Source organism: Tyto alba, unplaced genomic scaffold, assembly GCF_018691265.1.
Source record: "Tyto alba isolate M040663 unplaced genomic scaffold, T.alba_DEE_v4.0 Super-Scaffold_39, whole genome shotgun sequence".
NCBI lineage: Eukaryota > Metazoa > Chordata > Aves > Strigiformes > Tytonidae > Tyto > Tyto alba.
In genome coordinates, this window is record NW_024881314.1 from 1,518,342 (window position 1) to 1,542,126 (window position 23,785).

Genomic DNA, 23,785 nt, shown 5'->3' on the forward strand with positions numbered 1-23,785 from the left:
TTATCTGGGAGGTGCTGCTGGCTCATCTCTGGGGTTAGAGCTTTTTTTTTTTTTTTTGAGAAGCCTGAAAATATTTGCTTTGGTAACCCCGTTGCCGATGAGTTCTGCTGTTGAGCCACCCCGGGGCCGCGCTGTGTCCCCTTCCCAGCGAGGCGGTGCTGATGCTCTGGGTGATGTCGGAGGGGCTGGGGGCAGCGTTTGGGGGGGGGGGGGGCGGCTCCAGGCGCTTTTTGAGGCGAACCCTGCAGCGGGGAGCTGCCGCTTCCACGGGTGGGGGGGGGGGGGGGGAACACACGGAACCGGACCCGCCCTCTCTGGGGGTGGCCGAGGGGGACGCGCCCGTTTCCCACCCACTCCCCCCCCCCCCCGCTTCTCCGTGCGCCCCCGCCCGCGGCCGCTGGGTAGCGCTCGGTGCCGCTCCGCCTCCCCCGCTGCCCCCCCCCCCGCCGCCGCCGTTCACTCCGCCGCCGAGCCGCGCAGGAGGAGCCGGCAGCCGCTCGGATCTGCGAGAGTTGGGGGGGTGGGGGGGCGGGAGGGGGGGGGGACACGGACACACACACACACACACACACACACACACACACGACGTGCGTGAAGCCGGGATCTCGCTGCGCCCAGCGCCGCTGCCGCCGCCACTTTCCCCCCCCCCCCCCCCCCCCGCCGCGTTCTTCAAGGGTGCAGGGGGGAAGCAACGAGGGGAGCACACACACCCCCCCCCCGCATCCCCCCGCCCCCCTCCCCGTCGCCTGGAGCCGCCGAGGAGGGGATGTCCCCAGGCAGGAGCTGAGCGCTAGGGAGGAGCCCCCCCCCACCGCCCCCGGACCCCAAACTTTTCAGCGGTTGCGGGTTTGCTCAGCCCCGGGAGCGGCGGGGTCCCGTCCCCCCGTGGTGCCCCCGGGGGGGGGGGGACGGGGACAGGAGGGGCCGGGGATTTCTCTTCCCGTCCCCTTCCCTGCCTCGGGGCGCAGCGCTTGGGGAGGGGCTCGGCTACCGGCCCCGCTCCGGATTTGGGGGGTCCCGGTTCCGCACGTCCCCGGGGAAGTTGCACATGGTGGGGAGCTGCCTGCGGACCCCCACCCCACGAGGAGCCTTTCACCCCATCGTCTTCGCCTCCCCCCGAGCAGAGCTGCTGGGGGGGGGGGCCGGAGGACGCCCCGGTTCCCGGACTGGAGCCGCAGCCGCCCGGATTATAAAGTCGGGGAAGTTGCCCCCCCCCACCCTGCACTCCCCCAGCTCGGCGGAGCCATGGCCCGGCTCGGGAGCTGGGGGCTGCTGTGCTTCGCGGTGCTCACCCTGCCCGGCCCCCCGGGAGCCGGCGCCCAAGGTAAGGGGTGTGGGGGGGTGTATGTTTGTGGGGCTGGGGGGCTGCACCCTCCAGCTCCGACCTGGATGCTGGGGATGGACCGCGGAGGGTTGAGGGGGGGTCCCGGCGCTGCTCCCCTTAACCGATCCCCCACCCTCCCGGGCTGGGAAGCTTTGTGCCAGGCGGTGGGGGGGGCCGGGCGGGGACCGAGGCGGCCCCGGAGCTCCGGGCTGGGGGCGGGGGGGGGGGCACATCATCGGTGGTGTTCGAGAAGCTCCCCCCGGAGCTGGGGCCCGCCGGTGCCGAGCACAGCGCCGTGTCTGGGAGGGCTCGGAAGGGGCGCGGGGGGGCGAGCAGCGCGGCTCTGCTTTGCCGCCTTCATCCCCGTGCCCCAGAACTGCCCCCAGGTTGGGGATGGGGGGGCGAAGTGTTGCTCTGATTATGGGGTAGAGTCTGCCTTGAACCGCTCTGGGGAGGCTGAGCATCCCCGGGGAGGGTAGGGGGGGGTGTGAGGGCACCCATTTCACCCCCTCCCGGGGGACCCCCATTGCACACCAAGACCTGGGGTGCAAGTTTGGGGAGCTCCCGGGGATCTGCTCTTGCTCTGCTCTTGGTCCCATCGGCCCCCAGCCGGCTGGTTAGACTGGGCAGGGGGCTGGGGCTGGAGGGGGTCTGCAGCCCTGAGCCCCCGTGGGTGCCCGGGGCTCCCTGAGCACCCAGCCTTGGGGTGAGGCAGCACTGCTGGGCAGGGCGAGCCCCTCTCTGCTCCTCGCCTCGGGGGCTCTGGCTCGGCGCAGTCTGATTTTAGCTGCTCCGAGAAAGATGTAGAAATAGTTTGTGGCCCTTTGGGGTCCAGAGGTGGCAGGGGGTCCCCGGGGTCCCGTCCCCTCCCCAGCGGCGAGGCTTGCCGCGGGGTGGCGGGGGAGGCTCCCGGCTGGCAGGGCTGCAGCACAGCCGCCTCCGTCCCCGCTGCTTGGACCGAGGAAATCCAGGCTGAAAAAAAAAAAAAAAGAAAAAAAAAAGAAAAAAAAAAAAAAAAGGGTGGGGGGGGAACACACGCAGTGGGGCGTAGCGCTGGGGGTCCTCACCCGCGACATTTCTTGCCCTTGTTTGTGGCAGCAAGTGGAGCCAGAAGTCCCTGTGCACTCCCGTCCTCCCGCTTCCCCCTGAGCCTCCCCCAGCACTGCTATAATTTCTCAGTAATTAAGTTCAGAACATAACATCTAAAGCGGCAGTATATTATCCGGGCAGGCCCTGTGTGGGGAGCTGTGAAGGTCTCTTTGATTGATTCACTCCCTTGCCGAGTTTCTCTTCTGGCTGGCAGCTCCAGCTGGCGGGTCCCCCGTGTTCCCTTCGCTCCCCGCCCGCGGGACGGGCTCCTGGTGCGACCAAATCTCCTTCCATTTATCCGTGGGGCTCCGGGGTCTCGACGTGGGGCGGGAGACGTGGGGCTGTCTGCGCTTCAGCCCACTCGAGGTGGTGGGGAAGGGGCTTTGCTCCCCCTCTCCTGGTGCAGCAGCCAAGCTTTGCGGCTTGGGCTGGCCGTTGGCGCGTGTCACGTCCTTGCGGGCGGCGTGACATTGCTGGGTGGCCGGTGGTGATGGGGGGGAGCGTCGCCAAAGCCCATGCGTGTGCCTGTGTTTCCCCCCTGCTGCAGCCAGCGCTCGGGGACACGCTGGCAGGGTCACCTCCGTGGGTGCTGGGGGGGTGGGGGGGCTGCTGACGCTCACTGCTGCACCCCCCTGGGACCCACTGGGTGCTGGGGTGGGGGAAGCCGGCGAAGGAGCTGCCGTGCGGGTGGGATGCCCGGCTTCGGCCTCAGCCTCGCGTGGGCATCCCTGCAGGGCTGGCAGCGGAGGCAGGCAGCGCTTTGTGCCGGTGCTATTGATTCAGGCAACCAAAGAAAATGGGATCAATCGAGAAGGGAAGGAGGAGGGGACGGTGGGAGACCTCCCCGGCCGGGGCGTGGGGGCTCCCTGGGTGCAGGATGAAACACTTTAATACCTGCAGTTGGTAAAACAAAGGCCCTGTGCTGGCGGGGAGAGTGGGGATGGAAGTTTAATTACAGCCCGTCTGCGCTGTGTAATTATTAATTATCCACAGCAAAAAATAACTTATTGATTAGGAGCCTCACGCTAATTACCCGGAGCCAAACACGGTGCTGGGTGGAAGGCTAATCAGTCAGCACCGCCCGGGCGGGAGCTGTGTCGCAGTGCGACCTGTGCCGGGGCTGAGCACCGGTGCCGTGGCTGGCGGGGGGCTGTGCCATGGTTGGGGGGGGCATGGGGAGCCCGCTGCTGCCAGCCCATACCTTCAGCAAAGGTGCCTTCGGCTCATTAAGGAGACAATAAAGCCCCCCCCCCAAGACCTGGGGGAGGGTCCCTGCTCCCTTCTCTCCATGTTTTGTAGGTTTTGTGACCCCCCAGGGGATGTGGTTTCCCCCCACTCAGGGCTGGGGGCGCAGCCCGGGACCCCTTGTGTTGGCACAGCACCTCTAATGGGATTTGGGAGGCTGCGGCCAGTCCCAGGAGGGATTTGGGAGGCTTAAGGTTCCAGACAGGATTTGGGGCAGGGGCCTGAGATGGGCAGCTTCCTCCAAAGAGGCTTATTAGGGGCTGGAGTGGGGGGGTGCTGGCACCTTCTGGCACCCACGTGGGGTGCTGGGCACATCTGCACGCGGGGAGCCCCGCGGGGCAGAGCGGGAGGGGGGCGAGCCCCTGCTCCTTCCAGGGGACGTGATGCTGGTGATGGGCTTGATCCAGGTCTCCTGTGAAGGGTGCTGCCGGGGAAGGGATGGCCGAGCGTGCCCCGGGAGCGCGGTCGGCGCGTTAGCCGGTGGCCTCGTGCAAAGCTCCGGCTCAGGAAGGAAAGTGGCTTTTAGGGGAGAGGAAGGGAAGATTAAAATTTGATGCTGCTTTGGAAGCCATTAGTGACCAGGCACAGCAATGAAATTTTGATGATCTGATAACCGTAAGGGGGGGGGGGGGGGGGAATACAGTCACATCCCAGGCAGCCCGTGTCACTGCGTCCCATCGCTGCCCTCGGTGCCCTGGCTGGTCCCCAAAGGTTTGGGGTGCCAGTGACCCGAGCCACAGCAGCACCGGGGTATGCCGCTGTGCCTGCGGGCTGGGAGCTGGCTCCCTGGGGGAGGACAGGCGGGAGGAGGGCGGCTGCAGGCTTGTACCCGTCACCAGTACCTGGGAGAGCCAGAGCTACTGGTACCGCTGGGCAACACGTCGGTGGGTTGAGCAAGCCGGGGCCAGCTGAGTGGTCCTGGTCAGGGTGGCAGTGCCGAGTGCCACTCATCCCTTCGTGATGGGGATTAGGCTGCGGTGGCATTTCGGCTCAGGAGGAGTTGTGGAGGAGAGGGAAGGAAGGAGGCAGGCGGCTGCAGGTTGCTTGTAAACCTGGGAAAATGCTGATTATTAGACCTGGGAGGAGGGAGGCTGGCTCGCAGGATGGTGTGATGAGGAAGTGACCCTGCGTCGTTCCGAACTGCGTCCTTGTCCCCAGCCTGTGCTTGGAGCTGAACCCTGAAGTGGCTGGTTCCTGCCCGAGGATGAGCTCCAGCCGCAACGCACGTTACCGTAGGCCCTACACAAACTGTTGTGTTTTACATCGATGTTTTACAGCAGCAGCACAGGCTGTTGCCTGGGTTGAATGAGACCATGCTCGGACTGGAGTGCAGAGCTGTGTGGGAGCAAAACCCTTTGGGTGCTGGGTCCCAGCTGGGGTGGGTGAGTGGTGGGTGCCCTCACCCCTGAGCCCTTGTTACCTCTCTGAGCTTGTTAGCAAGTCGCGTGTCGCTGGGTGAAAAACGGGCAGTGCCAGGCTGGTAATAAATACGCTGCTGTCAGTGGTGATGTGATCGTGCTAACGAAGGGCGATCCGAGCCCCCATGGTACCCGGGGCGGGTGTGCGGAGGGGCCGGTGGCTGTGGTGCTGTGCCAGTGCCGTGTGGCACTGGGCCTCGGTCTTCCACAGCACCCGTGGGGATCCAGCACCCCGGTGGGGCCGGGAGGGCTCAGGGTGGTGGGTCACTGGGAGCAAAGGGCTGTCCTGGGAGCTTTTTCAGAGCGTTGCGTGGAGCTGCTGGAGAGGACACAGGGCCAGGGTCACTCAGAGCAGCTGGAGATGCGGTGGCAATGCCAGGGACCTCCCCAAACCCCACGGCTGCTGCTCTGTTTTGGGGTTCCCCACCCTCTGCGTCCCTTGAGCCCGCCCACGGAGGTGGCTCCAGATTTGGGGTGCATTCCTGCCGCCCTTTGCCGGGCAGGCAGGAATGCGCTGCCGGCGGCTCCCTGCCTCGCTGGCCGTGCTCGGCATCCCTCCCACGCAGCCCTGGGGAGCGGCTGTCGGGGCGTGTGGCCCCCCCGCTCCCAGCGACGCTTTGGGGGGGGGGGGGGGTGCATCCCGCGCCCCGCGCTGCTTCACCTCCCAACCCTTCTCCCCTGCCCGCGCCCGGGGAAGGCCGCGGCCCCCTCGGCGGCCCCCCTCCCCTTGCCCCCAGCCCCGCGGGGTGCAGGCATGCCTGCGCCTGGAAAGCCGTGCCGGGCTCGGGTTGCCTGGGAACTGGGTAACCTGATCCTTGGGAACGGGGGGCCGAGGGCAGGGGACATTCCCGGGCTGCAGCTGGTCCCCGGCCCCCTTTGTCTCCCCTCTCTGACGGGGTGGCTGCGCACCCCCCCCCCCCCCGTCATCCCCCCAAGAGTGGTGACTTGGGGCGCGGGGGGCTCTCGGCCTCATGCAGGGCCATCCCTGGGGATGCTGTGACCGGCGTTGCTCCGTGTTGTCACCTCCCCAGGGTCACCTCCTGACCAGCAGCCACCGTGGGCTGGGGGGAAGGACCTGGGCACTGGGACCAGCTGCTGCAGCGTGCCACCAACTGGGCATCCCGGCCGGCACGGTGGCGATTCCAGGAATGCCGGGGCACACCCCACACCCCCCCCCCCCCAGTGCCGAAGCCACCCTCCCTGCCAGCAGTCATTGTCCCCAGCATCTGCCTCCACGCACGGCAGCTCCAGGCCGGCTGTCCTGAGCACGCTGGGATCTCTCCCTTCTTCCCTGGGACAGCTGGAGGGGGGAAACTGAGGCAGGGGGCAGGGTGGGGGCGGTGGGGAGGGGACACGGTGCGGCGCTGGCTGGTGTCCCGCTGCCCGGCACACGTGAGCGGCTCTGTTGGCTCACATCAATCACGGCCTGCCCACGCGAAGGTGCCGAGGCCCCCGGTGCAGGGAAACCTTGATGAGTTTGACCATTAGCGGAAAGAAACCGCTGAGCTAATTTTAGCTGCGATAGCTAATTGCCTTTTTTTTTTTTTTTTTTTTTTTTTTTTTTTTTTTTGGCACTGCTGGGTGAAGCGACAAACTGCAAGTCCTCGTCTGTAACCTTGAGCCCTCCTGGCTCTGTGCATCAGCGATGCCCGGGGTCCTGCTGGGGTGAGGAGTAGGAAAGTGGATTCACTGCTGGGAGTGCTGGTCCCTGGAGGGGTTTCACCAGGACATTGGGGTCCGTGGGCAAAGCTGGCAGGGGTTGGGGTACCTGTCAGGGTCCTGGTGCCCCTGGATTCCATGGGGGGGTGTCCCTTGTGCCTCTTGGGGAGCGGGGACATGTGTGGCATGGGGGGGAGACTCTGGCCATCCCCGGGGGCCAGGGGGGTCACCCCGGCTGGTGGGAGAGCGGGGCTGTGGGGTGGAACCCCCCTGGCACTTGGCAGCCTGGTTGTGCTCGTGGCTCTCAACAAGTTGCTGAAGGGAAATGTTTTTTTTAGAGCCCCTTCATTGATCTGGGTGTGAGAATCACCCCAGCTAAAGGGCATTTCCCCAGGGCGAGAGCAGGGCTGGGGACCCCCATGTCCCCTGTCTGCAGGGCTGGGGTGCATTGACCAGGATGGTTGGAAGAGCTTGTCCCTCTTTGTCCCCATCCTACATGGCCATCCCCACCCGCCCCCCAGCACATCCCAGTTCACTGGCTGGGCGAGGAAACTGGGCTGAATGTAGGGCAGGGGCTGGGCATTAACTGGGGTTTTATGGGGCTATTTATTTCCTTATTCATCCCTTCGGGGTGCAATCGAGCGCTGGGCTGTGCAGGTGGCTGTCATTGGGGCTCAGCCTGTGCCCGTGCATGGGGAGGTACTCGGTGCTTCCCCTCCTCCTCCTCCTCTTCCTCCTTGCCTGGGTTTGGACCTGGAAGGGGAAGGCGAAGGGGTCCCTGTGTGGGTCCCCCAGCTCCCTGCAGTCTGTGAAAGTCTGGCTGGGGACATGGTGTCAGATCCTGGCCCAGTGTGGGGCTGGAGGGGGCTGGGGCGCGGGGGACACAATAGCTCTGGTTTCAGCAACCCGCCTCCGGAATGCCTGAAAAACAGCTGATGGCCATGAAGGGGGATGAAATGGGATTAGCTGCCGTTTCCAAAGGGAGAGCGTCCTGCCGAGCCGGACAATGCGCCCGCTGTGCCCCCCCACTTCACGCCTCGGCTCCCTGGGGCCGGGCTGGTGCCTCCTGCCCTGGCTGTCCCTGGAAAGGGGGGGGGGGACACACACCTTGGGGGTTGCAAAATCCCCACCGTGCTCCAGCGCTGGGTGCTTGCAGGGGGGCTGGAGACCCTGGGGCAGGGTGGGTGCTTCTGCCTGCCCCCCAGCAGCCCTGAGGGGTCGTGGCTGGGGGTCCCAAGGGGACCTTTCCCAGTCTGTGCTGGGGTGGCAGGAGCCTTGGGGCTGTCCCACCCCAGCAAACAGCCATGCTGGGTGCCCAGCGTGAAGCCCAGCGCGGGGAGAAGCAAACCAAGTGGTGCGAGGGGCTTTGCGGGGTGGGTGCCCCCCCCCCGCACCCCGCTGGGGTGGGTGCTGGGGGTGGGGGGGTGCAGTGGGGGGGACCCGCGGCGTGTCTCGGGGTGGGAGCCCGAGCGCGGCCCCAGCTGCGGCGCTGCCGGAGCGTGCGCCGCGCGGTGGAGTGAATTGATGTTTATTTTGATAATGAGTTCTCAATGCATTCGCAAACTAATAAAATCAACTCATTAGGGCGGTATGTTTAATTCAGAGCTCTGCCGTTGGGAGAGCCCTCCCCGCCGGCTGAGCACCGGGAAGCGCTGAGCACCCGGCCTCTGCCTGCACGCCCGCGGTGCAAAGGGAGGAAGGTCGATGGGCGCCTTCATCTCCCCGTTTTCACCATTTTCCTCGCTGGCAGGGTGGAAAGAAGGGCTGGGAGCTGAGCTGTGCGGTGGAGGGTGGAAACAAGGGACGTGCAGCAGAGCAGAGGGGACGAGCTGCCGGAGCCCTTCACCTGGGGGCAGTGGGGGAGCCTCGCTCGCTTGGCTTCTCCCCATAAGCTTCACGTCAGGCTGGGCAGCGGCGCTGGTTTTGCCGCTGGAATCACTGGCCCGGCGTCGCGGCCTTGGCTGGAAGAGCCCCTCTGGCAGGGAGAGCCACAAGTGTGTAAATAAGTGCAATGACCAGAGTTTGCTTCTTTACCCTGGAAATTCAGCCGAGGATGGCTGGGGGGGGGGGGGGGGGATTGCTAGGCTGTGAGTTATTCCCACCCCCCATCTGCAAACCGGGGCGTCTGGGAAGGAAATCTTTGGAAAAGGCTTTTTCCGAGGAAAACTCGCGTTCACTGTCACGCTGCAGCTATTTATGTTTCAAGTGAGCAATGCAATGACTAATTAATACTTCGGAAAAAAGGATGTCTGGGCAACACCCCAGTAAATCGGCGAGTGCCCGGTGCCTGCTGGCTCGCGGCCATGCCGCGGGGAGGGGGACCGTGGCCGCTCGGCACGGGGAGTGGGGGGTGAGGAGCTGGCAAAGTGTTTTCCATCCCGCGGGGCTGGCGACTTCATTGCGTCAGCGCCATGGGAAAGGCTGAGTGGGGTTTTTCTTGTGGTTTCTGTCTTCTGTTTTTCTTTCCCCGCCGTATTTTTTCGGTTGGGAAATGCCGCCTCGTTGAGATTCTCGCGGCGAGCCTGGAAAGCGGCTGTCTGTCTGTCTGTCTGTCTGCCTGCCTGCCTGCCTGCCTGCCTGCGAGGGTGGTTGCAGGGCGAGGGCTGTGCTGAGCACCCTCTGTGGCGGGGGGGTCGGATGCCCTTTGCAGAAGCGACATCCCAGATGGTGGCTTCACTTTCCCACCCCTCCTCGGCCGTGGTGGCCCTGAGGGCCAGCGCAGCCCAGGGTGGTGGTTGCCTTCCAGGAATACCTGAAGGATGTTCTCCACATGCCCCACGGGGGTCAAATCCAGCCCGGAGCTGAGCTGGGCTGCACCAGGCTTGCGTGCCATCCCGGGACCACCCTGGCGTTGGGGTGCAGGGCTGTTGGGACCCCCACCTCGCTTGGCAGATGGGTGTGGAGTCCGTGTTCCTGCCAAACCCTCACGGGGAAGCTCCGCTTCTGGCTGCGAAGCCTTTGGGGAAGGGGCTGGGACGGGCCCCTCCGGAGCTGTGGGGAGGGGGGGATGCGTGTTCACCCCTTCTCCTGCCCGGAGAGTGGCTGGTTGGTGGCTGTCGGGGGGTCTGGAGGTGATGTCTGTCTGTCCTTCCCCTCCTCACCGGTTTGGATTCTCGCCTGGGGAAATCAGCCGCAGGATCTGGCCCCTCTAATAGCGTTGAGTCACTCTCCGGGTGTCCGTGACTCACAGCGGTGACCCAGATACGGCAGAGCTGCGTAATCGCGGGGTCGGGAGGATTTGAGGCATGGAAGGAGTTTGTTGGGGAAGGAGTTTTGGCTGGAGCTTGTTCAACATCCCCAGCTGGGGACAGGGCTGTGTCCTGCGTGGGGACATGCTCGGCAAGGGAACAGGCTTGCTGCAGCCTGCAGTGACGTCTGGCTGTGCCACTCGCAGCCGGGCAGTCGTGGGGATGTGCCCCGGGGCTGGGGGGAGCTCCTGTCCCCCCCCCAGGAGCATCCATGTCTGGTTCCTTTTGCTGCAGGTCCCACACATTTGGGCTTGGAGCTCTGCACCTTTGGGGCCAGGTTCCCGGGGTCTGTGCTCACAGGGGGGGGGTCCGGAGGGGCCGTGCGGTGCTTTGGAGCACAAAGCTCTGCTTGTCGGCACCCCCCCCCCCCCGCCCCGTGCCTTGCCCTGAGCTGGGGACACACAACGGTGCTGTGTGCTCTCCTGTTTGGGGTTTCCCGCGAGGGGAAATGTTATTTTTTCCAGCTGGCGCTGGCGGGACGGGCGGGCAGAGGGGCTGGGTGTGCGAGGGCAGGCAGGGACGGGCAGGGACACAGCCCCGCTCTGTTCCCCGCCGCGGCCTTGCCGCGGGGCTCAAGGAGCTGCTGTTCCCCAGCCAGGGCTGACGTCTCTCCCTTGGCTCCGGGAGCGTCTTACCTGGCCCATATTGGCACTGGGGCTGGGTGCTGAGGGCTGCGGTCCTTGGGCAGAAGCGTGGGGGCTGAGAAGGGGGATGATGCTGGCACGGCCCCGGCTTTGCTGCAGTGGGTGGAGGGGGTGTGGTGGTGGTGGTGGGGGGGGGGTCAGTCACCAGATTTGGGACCCTCTGACAGTCGGGGATGTGTGCTGGGGGGTGTGTGGTGTTTGGCGAAGGGATGAGACCTCAAAGCGGGGGGGGGGAGGTGGTGTCACCTCCAGCACCGCTGTTGGGCGAAGGGAGGTCCTGAGCAGGCACTGCCGAGCTCCGGGTCCCTTTGGCAAACACCCCTCGTCCCGGGGGACCGTGCTCACCCCTCCCCACGTGCCCCATCCCTGGGGGGGTTCAGCCAGGCGTGGCGAGGCCGCCGGCTCAGCCGCTGGCCCGCTGAGCCCTCCGAGAGCCCGGCTGCGGAAGAGGAGCTTGTTATGGAGCCATCCTGCTTTTAATTAACAAATTAAAATCCTAGTTAACAATCCAGCCCCAGGGCTGTTGGAGGCTGGGAGAAGCTGGAGCGTTTGTTATGGAAACAGCAGTTAATTAACAAATAAATAAATAAGTATGGGCCTGGAGACGGATGTGGGAGGAGGAAGGAGAGATGGCAGCCAGGTCGGGGTGTCCCGTGCCCCCCCCAAGCCTGGCAGGAGGCGGTGCAGGAGGGGGGTGTCTGTCCATCCATCTGTCCATCCTGGGGGATGCCAACCCTGCTCGGAGCCACTGGGTGCGAGGGCCCGGGTCCTGGCTCGTGTTGGCTGTGCCACGGCAGATCTGGCCGTGTACCGTGCCGGGGCCACCTTGGCCGGGTTTGGGGCTCCCGGTCTCTGCCTGGGCTTTGCCGAGCGCCGCTGGCCCTGGAAATGGCACCCACTGCCTCTTCCCCCCCCTCTCCGCGCAAGGAAGGGGGGGACATCACTCATGGGGCTGCTCCTGCCCCCCAGACAGCCAGGGATTGCTGCGGTCCCCGTCGGTGTCTCCTTTGCCCCGGGGGTGGCTCTGGGCAGGGGGATTTGGGCAGCCAGGGAAGGGGGGTGCTGAGGCCATGGCCCCCCCCAGGCCGTGCCCTGCAGTGGTCAGCTTGGATTAGCCACAGGGCTTGTCACCAAGAGCCCCGAGCTGGTGCCAGCGGGGATTATCAGGGCGGATGGGTGCTGATGGGGCCGTGCCGGGGCTTGGGGTCACTGTGCTGCTCCCCAAAAGCGCTGTGGGTGCCCAGCGAGGGGCTGGGGTGACACCCTGCCCGTCTCGCTGCCAGCGCCGAGGGCAGGGGTGGCTGCGGGGACCGCTGTGGGGACGTGACCCCACTGCCCACCCACGCCGCGGCCCTGCAGGATTTTTGCAGCTGGGGGGGGGGTGTGGGGTGTGGTGAGGAGGTGGCAGAGCCCACGTCCCTCCCGCAGCTCCACCTTTCCAAAGGCTTAAGGGAAGAAAATCAGTTTAAAAGCCGGCTCTGCAGATCCTGCCGGTGTCACACGGGCGGGGAGCTGTGCTCCACTGAGCAGCTCCTCCAGGTCTGCAGCTCTCAGCCTCCCACCTAATCCAGTTAGCACACCTCTACAATCGGCTTACGGCATGTAAGAAACCCCAAATCTCCTCCGAGGGTGGCCCAGGGGAGCGGGGCAGTGGCACCGCAGCTGTGTGCTTTGCCTGGTCCAGCCCAGCTCCTTGCTGGGGCGGCAGCGCCGAGACCGACTCCTCTCCTTCGCCAGACCCCTCGTGCAGTGCTTGCACCCTTGCTGGAAGGTGGCCCCCATGTCCCCAGGGCCACCCCAGCACCAAGAGGACCTTTTTTCTCTGTGAGGAAATTCCTGAAGCAATTGCACAAAGGCAGAGGGTCAGTTAGAGATGAAAAGGTGCCCGGCTCCACTCGTGTCTCTCCGGGTGGGCAGCGTGCCCTTGGCTAGCAGCTTCCCCCCCCCCGCGCTCTTTTGCCACGGCAGAGCAGCAGATCCAATTCTCTGAGCAGCCCGACGGGCTCAGCGTGAGGCGGCGGAGCAAAGACGGATGCGTTTCGGTAGCAAGGTCGTTGCAGGGTGCGTGCCGGCGGCAGATGGCTGGAGGACACCGGGAGCCTCTCGGTTGCACCGTCCTTCTCCGGCTCTTCCCCCCGAGGGCTGCACCGGTGCCTGGTGCACTTTGCTGCTGGAGGGATGTGGCTGTAGTGAGATGCTCCCGTGCAGCCCTGCTCCGGAGGGGGGGGTGGGGTGGGTCCTGCAGCCCCTCTTCACGTGCGACAAAGATGGTTTTATTCCTGTGATCTCGGCGTGGCTGGGGCCGAGCGAGGGAGGCTTCTCCAGGCTGCTCTGCCTCGGTTTTAAAAACCCTCTTGGCTCCGCTCTGCCAGCGTTATACGAGGAGCAGCTCCTTTTTGGCAGGGCTCCTGGTTGCAGCACCCCCACCCCACCCCACCCATCCTCTCCCCGCTGCTCAGGGCTTGGCGTGGAACGTGGTGCGGCGGGAGGGAGCGAGCCGAACCCCCCCCCATGCCTGTCTCGGACCGTTGGGGAGGCGGGGGTGCCCCTGCCATGCAGGAAAATCACAGCCAGCGCAGGATTTTCCGAGCGGCCAAGGAAAAGGCTGTAATTAACAGCCCCAGCGTGGAGAAGCAGAAGCCGTAGGGCACCGTTTTCAGGTCCCGCTCTTGTCCCAGTTGATATTTGCTGCCTGGGAACCCCATGGGACTGGGGAGCTCTGGGCTTGGGGCATGGCTGCAGTCTGGCTGCGCTCCCAGGGACGGGCTGGGGTGATGGTGACACGCGTGGGGCAGCCTGGGGTGGCATTGCCTGGGACGTGTGGGTCCTCAGCATCCTCATCCCTGCCCTTGGTGTGCAGGGGGGGGGAAGGCACCGTGTGGGTGGGGAGAAGGGAAACGTGGTGGGACAGGGCTGGGGGTCCAGAGGGATGATGCTCTCCAGTGCGCTGCGGCGAGTGAAGCACCACGAGCTCGCGGGTCTGAGAGCATCACTCGTGGCTGACACCCCCCCCCCCCCCAGAAGCTCTGCCGTGGCCCTGCTGCCTCCCCCAGCCCCAGCAGGAGGATTTCCCACAATTTCTCTCACATCCTCGTGCCGCCGGCGAACACCGAACCCCCCGGCTCGGGCCGTACCCTCTAAATAATGCAGGAAGGCGAATGCCGTCTGCGGGGGCTGCGGATAAACGCGGTAAATGGCTGAGAAATGGAGCGTGTCTTTTGGGAGCCACCTCCGCGGTTAGTGCACCGGGTCCCTCTCTGTGTTTCTCGGCCGAGGAGATGCTGCCGGGCCGGCACAGGTACCGGCGTGGGTGGGGAGGAGGAGATGGAGCAGAGCTGCCAAGTCCACCGGAGCATTGGAAATTGCATTTCACGGCCGGGCGGACTGGGATACCAACCCCAGCACCGTGTGCCGGGTGCTCGGCGAGGAGATAAGATTTGATTAAGAAGGCCGCTATTAATTTATGGCGAGTATGCTCATGATAGCGGAGAGGTTGCTTTGATTAATAGCCACAAGGAGAGTTTTAAGCTCTTGGTCTCAGTGGGGGGAGAAGGGGAGGGAGGGGAAAAGCAGGGAAGGAGGGGAACAAAGTAAGTGGTGAGGATTAATGGACATATCTGCAGTTTTAAGTCTCTTTCTTGGTAAAAAGAAAAAAAAAAAAAAAACATTAAAAGACACACCATGGGTGAGGGAGTGTGGGGTGGCCTGGCTGATCTGTGGGGCTGAGATGGGCAGGATTGTCCCGGGTGCTTTTGGCACCGTTCTGTGTGCCAGCGGGGACCGAGGCCCCCCCACGGCCACCAGCCCAGCCTGGGGGGCTCAGGGGACACCTGGGGTGTCCCCCCAGGTTGACCATTTGCTCCCGGGCCAGCGCTTTCCACTGGGATCAGGACCGAGGGATGGATATTGGCTCGTGGCCGTGCTGCTTCGGGGGGGTGCAGAGGGACCCCCCCCCAACCCCGGGCACGGGGCTGGGGGGTCCCAGCAGAGCGGGGTGGTGCCACGTGAAGGGTGACTTTCCCCGCCACATCCAGCGTGGCAGCGCTGCCTTTTTTCCCCCGATTTGAGCGAGCTGAGCACCGTGCCGTGTCTCCCTGCCGCCACGCACGGCTTCTCCCACGGGGCCACGCTGCAGCCACGCTTTTCCGGGGAGCAAAGGCGCTTCGCTTGGGGGGGGTTTTGCTGACAAACCTTGAATTTGCCGGGCGGTGAGATGAAAGCTGGGCTCTGCCGAGAGCTCTGTGCCGGCGGGGTGGCACGGCACGGCCACGCTCGGGGCTCCGATGTCCCCACGGCGCTGCGTGGGTGCCAACCATCCCTGCTCCTGCCCGTGCTGCCCCATCGCCCTGGGGCTGGGTTTGGTGCTTCCCCTGCCACCCCCTCCCAAAATTTGAAGCCGGCATCGAGTCACGGCGAGCGAGACGATGGATCGAAGGGGGACATGTTCTGCCGGAGCGCGGTGCGGGCACGGGGGCGATGCTTCAGCGCTGGCCCTGCTGTGCCCGGGGGCTGCCCACGGAACAAATGGGTGCTGGCAAGTGGGGGCCACACATGTGGCGAGTTTAGGGGGGGCCGTGCTTGGCTGGGGGGGGGGGGGGGAGCAGTTCAGGTTGCTTCACGCCTGCTCAGGTGTTGGGAGGAGGGCGAGCGGGGCTCGGTGAAGATGCTCGTGCCATCTTGACCCCGTGCTCAGCCTCATCCTTGGTGTGTCGTGTCGTCCCCCCCCTCCATGACACCTGGGTCCCCCCCGGCCATCTGGGTCCCTGCTCGGCAGCACGTTGTGCTCTGCAGCTCTGCAGGTGCCGGGAGCGTTCGGCATTTCAATTCCGTGTTTGCTTTTTATTAAGGGGATGAAGCCTCGTCTCAGGAATACTAATGGCTCCGGCGGCACCGGAGAGCGCTGCTAATCCCCCAGCACCTGCCGGCCACCCCCCCTGTGCGGCCCCTGTCACCACCCCGGGTGGGGACCCCCGGGGGGCGGGGTGGGGGGGGCCGTGCCAGGGCGTTACAGTGGCTCCCGTCCTCGTGGGGACACGTGCCATTTAATCAGCGCGATGGCTTTACTGACAGCCACTGAAAAATTGATGCCGCCCAACAGCGCGCTGGCGTCCGACAAGCAGAAAATGTGACTTAGCCAAGGGACGGCTCCTCGGGCAGCGGCACGGTCCCGGGGCTTCGCCTGTCCCCGGCCAGGACCCTGGGCAAGGAGCCACCCAGCCGGGGTGGCCACGGAGGGGACGTGGTTTGTCCCCAGGGACAGCGTGGCTTGGCCAGGATGGGGCCCGAGGGACGATCTCTCATTGCACCCAACCAAGGCTGTGACCCCACCGGGGTGCTCGGGGACATTGTTGTCCCTCGTGGGTGCTGTGTCTGGGGGCTGTGGGGCACCCGGGTGACGTTAACCCCTTCCCTGCCATGCCGGTGCAGGCCCCCCCTACCCTCCCCCCTGTCTCCTTTCCCCCTCTCTCTAGATGCAGAGCGACTGCTGCGGCGCCGGGGAACTGCACCGCGAATATGTTACACAAATGAATAATAAAAACAAAGGAAAATTACCCTCTTATTGAAACTGGTTTTATGAATAAAACAATTATTCTGGTAATTGAAAAAATGTGTCGTTAAATTAAATGCAGTGGTTCCTATTAAAATTTTAGTGGATTGCTTCTTCTCTGTTTCTTTTTCCCCCTTTTTCCTTCCCTCCCTCCCTCCCTGCCTCTGCTGGCGGCTAAAGGCTGGTAATTATAGCGGAGGGTTTCACTTTCTCTTTATTGTTTTTTAATCTCTTCGTGCTGCGAAGCACCAGCGATAGTCTGATGCAGAAGAGATTTAGCTCCATCTCCCCATGCTGGGGGGGGGGGTGCGGGGGGCCGGAGCGGGAGCGCGGGGCTGCTCGCTGGCAGTGCCGGGGGGGGTGCCAGCCTGCTTTCTGCCTGCCCCAGGAGGGCTGGGGGAACCCTCCGCAGTTTGGGGGACCGGGGACACAGCCCTGTCCCCCCTCCCGGGTTCAAGGTGGGGTGCAGACCGTCGAGCTGTCCCTTCTCAGGGCTGTTCCACTGCACCGGCCGCATCCTGACTGGGCCAAACTGGGGCTGGGGGGGAAGGGAGGGAGGCGGTTGTGTTATTTAAGAGACATCCACAGCAAAGGTGGGAGAAGGACCTGGGTGTCCTACGAGCTGCTGGTCCTTCGTGGGTGGCCAGGGGCACTTGTGGAGTTGGGCCCCTCGTGCCCCCGTCTCCATTTGTCGGGGTTTGCTGAGCACGGGGGGATTGCACCTTCCTTCCCCGTCACCCACAGCTGCCTGGCACAGCCCTGCCCTTGGCAGCATTCGGGGATTTCTCCGGCCTTAAAACTCCCTGTCCCTTCCCATCAAAAGGGATTTGAAGCTGGGGGCGGGGGGGGGCTTAGTTCCCAGCTCACCCATTACGCCTGGGAATTAGGATCCATTACTGCTCTTTTGGCGAGACCGGGGCCGCTTGCCCTACATCCTCACCCCACTAATGCGCCGGGCTCAGACCCAGCTCCCGGCAGCCCTTGTGTAAATAAAGTGCAGGGGCAAAGATTGTGATCCCATTAGGCAGGATTAGTGCCTTGTGCGGCCCTGGCATTAAAATATCATCGGCAGCAGAGGGAGAGAGCCGGAGTCATCCCCCGATCCTGTCCCCCCTTCCCTGTTGCTCCCTCTTGGCATCCCATTTATCCCACCCATCACCGCCGGCAGCTTCCCCGGGGGGGTCACCGGTGCTGGGGGGGCTGCTGTGGGCAGGATGGGACCGGCAGGGTTTGGTGGCACCTTTCTGCGTGGAGGGGACCGTGCTGGGCTGGCGTGGCACAGCACCCGGCCGGCGGCCCCCGGAGCTCAGCACCGGCCTGTGCCGCTGGCAGATGTGCAGATGTTCCCCCGGACGCCTCTCGCTGCCGCCTGTGTTTGGAAAGTGATGAATTTCTGCACCAACTAATTAGTCTCTAATTAGCAAGTGGAGTGTAAACAGTCACAACAGATGGGGGAGAGGTGGAATTAGCAGTAATGACCCTTCGTTTTGGGGGGGGGGGGGGCAGGGAGGAACGTGGCTGTCACGCACCGGGAAGCCTCCCGCTGGGCCCAGGGGCGGGGGGATCACAGCCCCCATCCGTGCGGGTTTGGTAGTGAGGTGGTGGGCACCCCCGTGCACCCCGGATTTGGTGGTGCCACGGGCTGTCACGCTGCCAGGAATGGGGGGAGAGAGAGGAGCTTCCCCCAGCCTGCTGGGAGCCGAGCTGTGATGCCACGTGCTGCTGGGGAGCCGAGGGAAACCGAGGCAGGGAAGGCTGGGGTGCAAGGGGGGTGCAGCGCTGCCCAGGATCAGGTTCCCCCCCCCCCCCCCCCTCTTCTCCCCTCCGTGCTGTGGCACTTTGTGCCGATGGTGGGAGCTGGCACAGCCACCCCAGAGGAGCACGGCCAAAGCTTGGAGCCACCTTCACCCCCCTCCAAGGGACACCCAGTGCACTCAGGACCCCCCAGCTCACCCAGGACCCCCAGCCCCGCCGTCCCCTGCTGCGGTTGGGGACAGTTTTGGCTTTCCCAGGGGTGTGGAAGGGCCGGTTGAGGAGGGGACAGTGGAGCTGTTCGGTCCGAGGTGGCTGCTGTGACCTTCGCGGGCTGATAATGATCGCGCGATCAATAGTGGAATTAGGAGCCGCCTCTCCTCCTCTGCGCCATTTTTCACCCCTTAATGCAGAACAGATGGCTCGGGTGCTTCAAAGTGAGATGAGCCTTAGCTGTTTAAAATCAAATTAGGATGTATGCAACCGGCGCGCGGGCCCAGGGGAAGGTGCGCTGGGAGCACCCTGCCACCCAAACGCTTCCCAAACACCCCCCCCTCCCCTTCCTGCATGTCCCCCCCAAATGCTGGGTGCTGGGCTCGGTGGGGGGGGGTGCACTGAACACGCCGGGTCTCGGTCCCGCTGAGCACCTTGGGCCTCTGGCACCCCGTGGGCCCGTGGTTTCTGGCGTGGCCCGAGCGTGCGTGGCCGGTGCCGGAGCCCGTTTTGCCGTGGGCCCTCGCTGGGGCGATGCGTCGGCTGCGTCTGACCCAGCCGGACCCCTGGCCACGAGCAATCTGGACCGGGCGGCCACGCGCCAGGCTCGTAGCCAGTTGCCCTCACCGCCAAACCCCACAGCGGGGGGGCACCGAGCTGCCGTGGGGCCCGTGAGCACCCCTCTGCCCCTGCGGCGTCCGGAGCTCGCTGGGGAGCTGGGCTGCTGCGGGATTCGGCCCCGGTGCCCCCCCCATCTGCTTTGAGAGGTGCCCCGATACTGGGATCCAGCCCAGACCCCAGGCAGGGACACTGGGATAAGAGCTGCCCGTGCCAGCCAGTGCTGCTGAAGGTCAGAGAGGAGGATTAAATTAAGGAGCTGCTCCCTCCCTCCCTAACAACTTGCCCGGCTCTCAGCACCTCTGTGCCCACCCCGGGGACGGGCAGGGCAAGGCAGCCGGCTGTAAATCCCGTGGGCACTTCCACGTCGGTGCAGCAATTGGGCACCCCAAGGTGTGCAGGAGCTGGGCCCCACGGGAGAGGAGAGGGACCCCCCCCACTGCAGGTCTGGTGGTGTTTGGGTGCCTCTGAGCTCCTGCAAACTCATGACACCCCTGCGCAGGGCAGTGGGGCACCGGAGCAGGCTGAGCCCCCAGGCACGGGCACTGCTTCGGTGCCGGCTCACGGTGCGGAGAGCCGTGCCAGGAATTCAGCTCGCACACACAAGAAAGCAAAGCCCTACCCCAAAGAAAAAACCCAAAGCCATGATTGAAAGCGCACTTGAAAGCTGCTGGGGAATATGAATGTGTCTTTGAAGTAAAAGGGCTTCCATTTGTTAAGGAGAAAATGGAGCTGTGTGTTTCGATTTATAGTTTTACTTAGCAAATAAAACAGGAGAGGAGTAAGTGTTTATGTCTCACTCCTCTCCCAGCCCCTCCGCCCCCTTCACCCCCCGAGTTAAAAGCTCAGTGCTTCTGAAACGCTACAAAGGCAGCCAGGAATAAAGCAAAGCAAGCAGCTTAGATAAACCTGAGATGGGCTGAGCTCTTGTCGATAAGGTTGTGAAATGGCTCGGGGAGGGGGGAAAATGGCCAGTGGAGGGGTCCGGGGGCCCTGGCTGGGACAGGGGGACGGGGAGGTGGCCACCAGCATCCCCTGCTGAGTTATGGGCCTGCCCGTGATGAAGTGGTCCTGATGCTGTGGGGCCGGGCACGTCTCTCACCCCCTTTCCCTCCTCTCTCCGCAGACGATGTCTCCCCATATTTTAAGACGGAGCCGGTGCGGAGCCAGGTCCACCTGGAGGGGAACCGCCTGGTCCTGACGTGCATGGCGGAGGGCAGCTGGCCCCTCGAGTTCAAGTGGCTGCACAACAGCCGGGAGCTCACCAAATTCTCCCTGGAATACCGGTGAGTCCCCACCGCTGAGCGTCCGCGGCGAATCCCGGCACGGCGAGCGTTGCCGGTCCCCGGGTGAGGGGGATGCCATCCCGGGAAGGCAGCGGGTAGCGTGCCGGGAGCTGCCGCCTCTGTTTGAAGAGCAAACGTGGGGTTTAAGCGGGTCCACATCGGGGAGGAGGCGTTTGAGCAGAGCGGGATTGACACCGGGCTGCAGATCGTGGCCGGCGCGTGGCTCCTCGAGAGCGGCCCGAGCAGGGGAAGGAGCGAGAAAGGGCGGCACGAGGGCTGGCCCCGGGTTCGGGCATCCAGCCCCGTGTGCCGGCTAATCCTGGTGCAGAGTGGCCGGCCCCGCGTCGCAGCCCGCTTGGAGCACGCCTTTCGATCAAGCCGGGCACCCCTCGCCGTCTCTTCTGTGTGCATGTGTCATCTTCTCTGTTTTAATCAATAATTGAGCCCGAGACGAGCCGTTCCCCGTTTAGAAGCGTTGCATCCAAAGGCTTCGTGTTGCTGTAGCAACGCGGGGCTGCTCCGGGATGCCAAGAACGCAGATAATGCGGCTGGGTGACGTCCCCTCCCCGGCGCCGGGTGCCGGAGCTGTGGCCATCCTTGGGGACAGTGGGGGGTTGTCCCCCACCAAGCCAGGGTGGCTGTAGCTCTGCCGTGTCCCCAGTGTCCCCAGGCTCAGTGCTGGGCGTTTGCACCAGTGCCAGGCGCCCCGTGGGACGGGTCCCTTGCCCCTAACCCTGGTGTCAAAGCTCAGAGACCTGTTGAACCCCACGATTCCCACTCGCCTGTCCGGGAGTCACGTCGGCTGCGGCGGGAACAACGCAAAATGTCAAATGAAATGGGATTGGGGGGGGGGGGGGGGCGGTATGTGGAGCCTGTGCAGTGAGAGCCAGAGCCACCCGCCCCAGGCAGGATAAGGGTGCCAGCACCCCGACCCCGGGCTCTGTCCCATCCTCGGAGCAGGTCGGGGTGCATAGGGGGCACCTCCAAACCCAGAGCGGGGACTTCTGGTTTCCTTTCCTGCGTCTGCTCCTGGGTTTGCTCCGTGCCTCAGTTTACCCATCTGTAGGGAAGAGGCCGAACGCTCGTGTCTCTGCTCTGGGATGCCCAGCAGCTCTGGAGCCCCGTGTCCCCACATCCCTGCATCCCTTTCCCCGGAGCCCCCGGCCCCCACCTCCGGCTCTAGCATCCAGCCAGAAAGGATTAAGGAAGGAAGCGAGGAAAATAAACAAACACATGGGGGGGAAACCCAAACAAACCCAGGCGCGGCTAATGAAGCAAACAGCCTCTATGCAAATCGCTGCCTGGCTTTAACCCGTCCTCTCCACGGCGAGGACACAATGTGCCAGCATCAGAGTCCTTCAGCCCAGCGTGCGCTGCCTGTCCCCGCGTCCCCGCGGGGATTTAATGTGTCGGGATGAGAGTGTGGACGTCTTGCCTGGAATTGAAGGCTGCTGGTGAGGAAGAAGAAGTACCAAAATTAGTTATGATGGGCAGAAATTGAATTTTAATAGAGATGTCGGTGGCACGGAGCCAGCCTGCTCAGGCAGTGGGAAGGTAGTAATTAAAAGTTAACGAGTTTAGAAACAGAGTAATCCTTGGAGAGGGGAGAGCTGGTGCTGATGGCTGGGGAAGCTCAGGGATGCTCCTGTCTGTGCAGGGGCCAGGAGTGGCTGTGGGTGTGTTGGCAGCGTGGGTGAGGGGGGTGGGGTGCAGCCAGTGCCCCCCCAGCTCGGGGCTGGCACGTGTCCCCTCTCCAGGGGCCGGAGGGACCTTCCCCGGGGCCCGGCCGTGCCCGTGACGGGATGCACCGTGCTCTGCAGCCGGGCCGTGTGCTGGGGGCGGGGGGGGATGCCTGGGGTGCTGGTCATGTTTGGTGGCATCACCTCGCGGTTCCTAGCCAGGAGGCCGCGTCACTGAGCATTTTGTCCTCAGCATCCTCGCCGCTCCTCCCCAAATCCTCTCCTGCAGCGGGGCGTCCCGCCGGCTGCTGGCCCCCTTGTGCATTTTACTCATTTTTCTGGGGGTTGTGGGCTGGGGCCTCGGCCCCACGCCACGAGCCGCCCCGGTTCATCCTCGTTTGATGGTCGGACGAGCTCACGCCACGTTTTAAGGGATGGAGCGGCTCTCCCAGTTTGGCAGCGCGTTTCCATGGCGACCGCCCTTTTCCTTCCCGCAGCGACTCAGCCACCAGCTTGCGACTTGTTGGCGTGCGGCGAAGGGCAGGTGGGGACCGGGCTTGGCAGGTCCCTGGCCCTGAGCCGGCGAGGACCAAGCAGTGCCGCTGCATCCAGGTGGAGCCGACCCCTCCGGAGCATCCCTGGGAGTGGGGGGGTGTGTCAGATCCCAGTTTGGCTCCATGTGCCTGCGGAGCCATCCTCCCTCAAGAGCATCCCTGGGGGACAAGTGTGATGAGGGACCGCAGAGGGGTTGGGGACCGCGGGCACGTGGGTCCGTCCCCCCACTCCGGGAGCATCCCCGGGGACCGTGGGCGATCGGGGACCAGCCTGCTTTCACCCACTTGCTGCCTCCGTTGCCTGCCACCAGCGTGGGGTACGGTGGAGACAGCTCGGCCATGGGACCCCAGCTGCCTCCCCGCACCAGCGGACCCCACAGCAAAACCCCATCCCCTCTGACCCCCCTTGGGACCTTCTTGTAGGTGACAGCAGGGCAGATGGGGGCGGGAGGCTTGCCCGCGCGCTCCGCTCCCGTGCCCTGGCACGCCGGCACCGTGCTCTCCGGGGCCAGCTCTGTTTTTCTGTGCATAATCTCGCCGGTGCCGGGCTCTCCTGTGAGCTCTCCAGAGCCTGACTTCTTCTCGTATGAGGAATCATAACATGCAAATCAGGCAGCTTGATGTCTTTAATGAAATCCTCGGAAGGAAAGCGCTTCTCTGGCGAATTGAGGATATTTATTTCTCATACAAGAAATTTAACATGCAGATTAGTTGGGGCTGGTAATTTATCACATGAGATTGTCCTATTAAGGGTTGCATCGAGTCCTGCTGCCTTCGGAAATTACCTTACACATAGATTACCTCTGGACAGACTCCCATCCGTAGAGATGCATCTTCTATCTACTAAATCAGCCCTCCTTCCTCTCCCCACGTCCCTGCGCAGCTGGTGCGGGAGCCCAGCAGCTACTAAAGGATCCCCCGCATCTTCCCAAGAGCCCAGATCCCCTTTGCCGGGAGCTCGGAGCCCGGGAAAGTGTAATTGCATCTCTGATGCTGGCTGGCTTTGCTGCCGTGGTGCTCACCGTGCCTTCCCCCAGCAAAACAGGGTTTGCACGACTGAACCTCCTGGCGCTGCCCTGGCTTTCTCGGGCACAACGCAGCCCCACGGCCCCTCACTGAGACACCCCCCCCCCCCCTCAAGCTTCGGGGTTGGTTTCCAGCATGTGGCGTCCCCGTCTGTGCCCGTGCGTGGGGAGGGTTGGCAGGAGCTGTCCTGTGTGGGCTCAGCGAGGAGGGGCAGGTTTGGGGCTGTTTTGACCCCCCCCAGTCCCGCTGGGTTGGGGGATTTTGGGGTGCGCGTCCCCCGGGGGTGCAGGGAACACGGCATGCTGCACGCACAGGACCCTGCCAAGCCTTTTATGGCCTTTTGAGTACCCCAGGTGTTTGATGCTCATACTTTGTTGCCAAATTATGTAAAATACGGAGTCCAGACCTTTTCAAAAGCACAGACCTGGGGACAAATGGGGGGGTTCACCTCCAACTCCTTACTGGGACCCCAACCCGTGTCA

At 64.1% G+C, this 23,785-nt stretch overlaps 1 protein-coding gene across 1 annotated transcript in view; it reads left to right on the forward strand.

The window, feature by feature from the left end:
- Positions 1-467: 467 nt before the first annotated feature.
- SDK2 (sidekick cell adhesion molecule 2) overlaps positions 468-23,785 on the forward strand; it is a 49,840-nt gene continuing 26,522 nt past the window's right edge. Inside the window, 2 exon segments of the mRNA XM_042802649.1 lie at positions 468-1,324; positions 19,885-20,044. Of these exon segments, the coding sequence (XP_042658583.1) occupies positions 1,246-1,324; positions 19,885-20,044 (239 nt within the window). The 5' untranslated portion in view covers positions 468-1,245.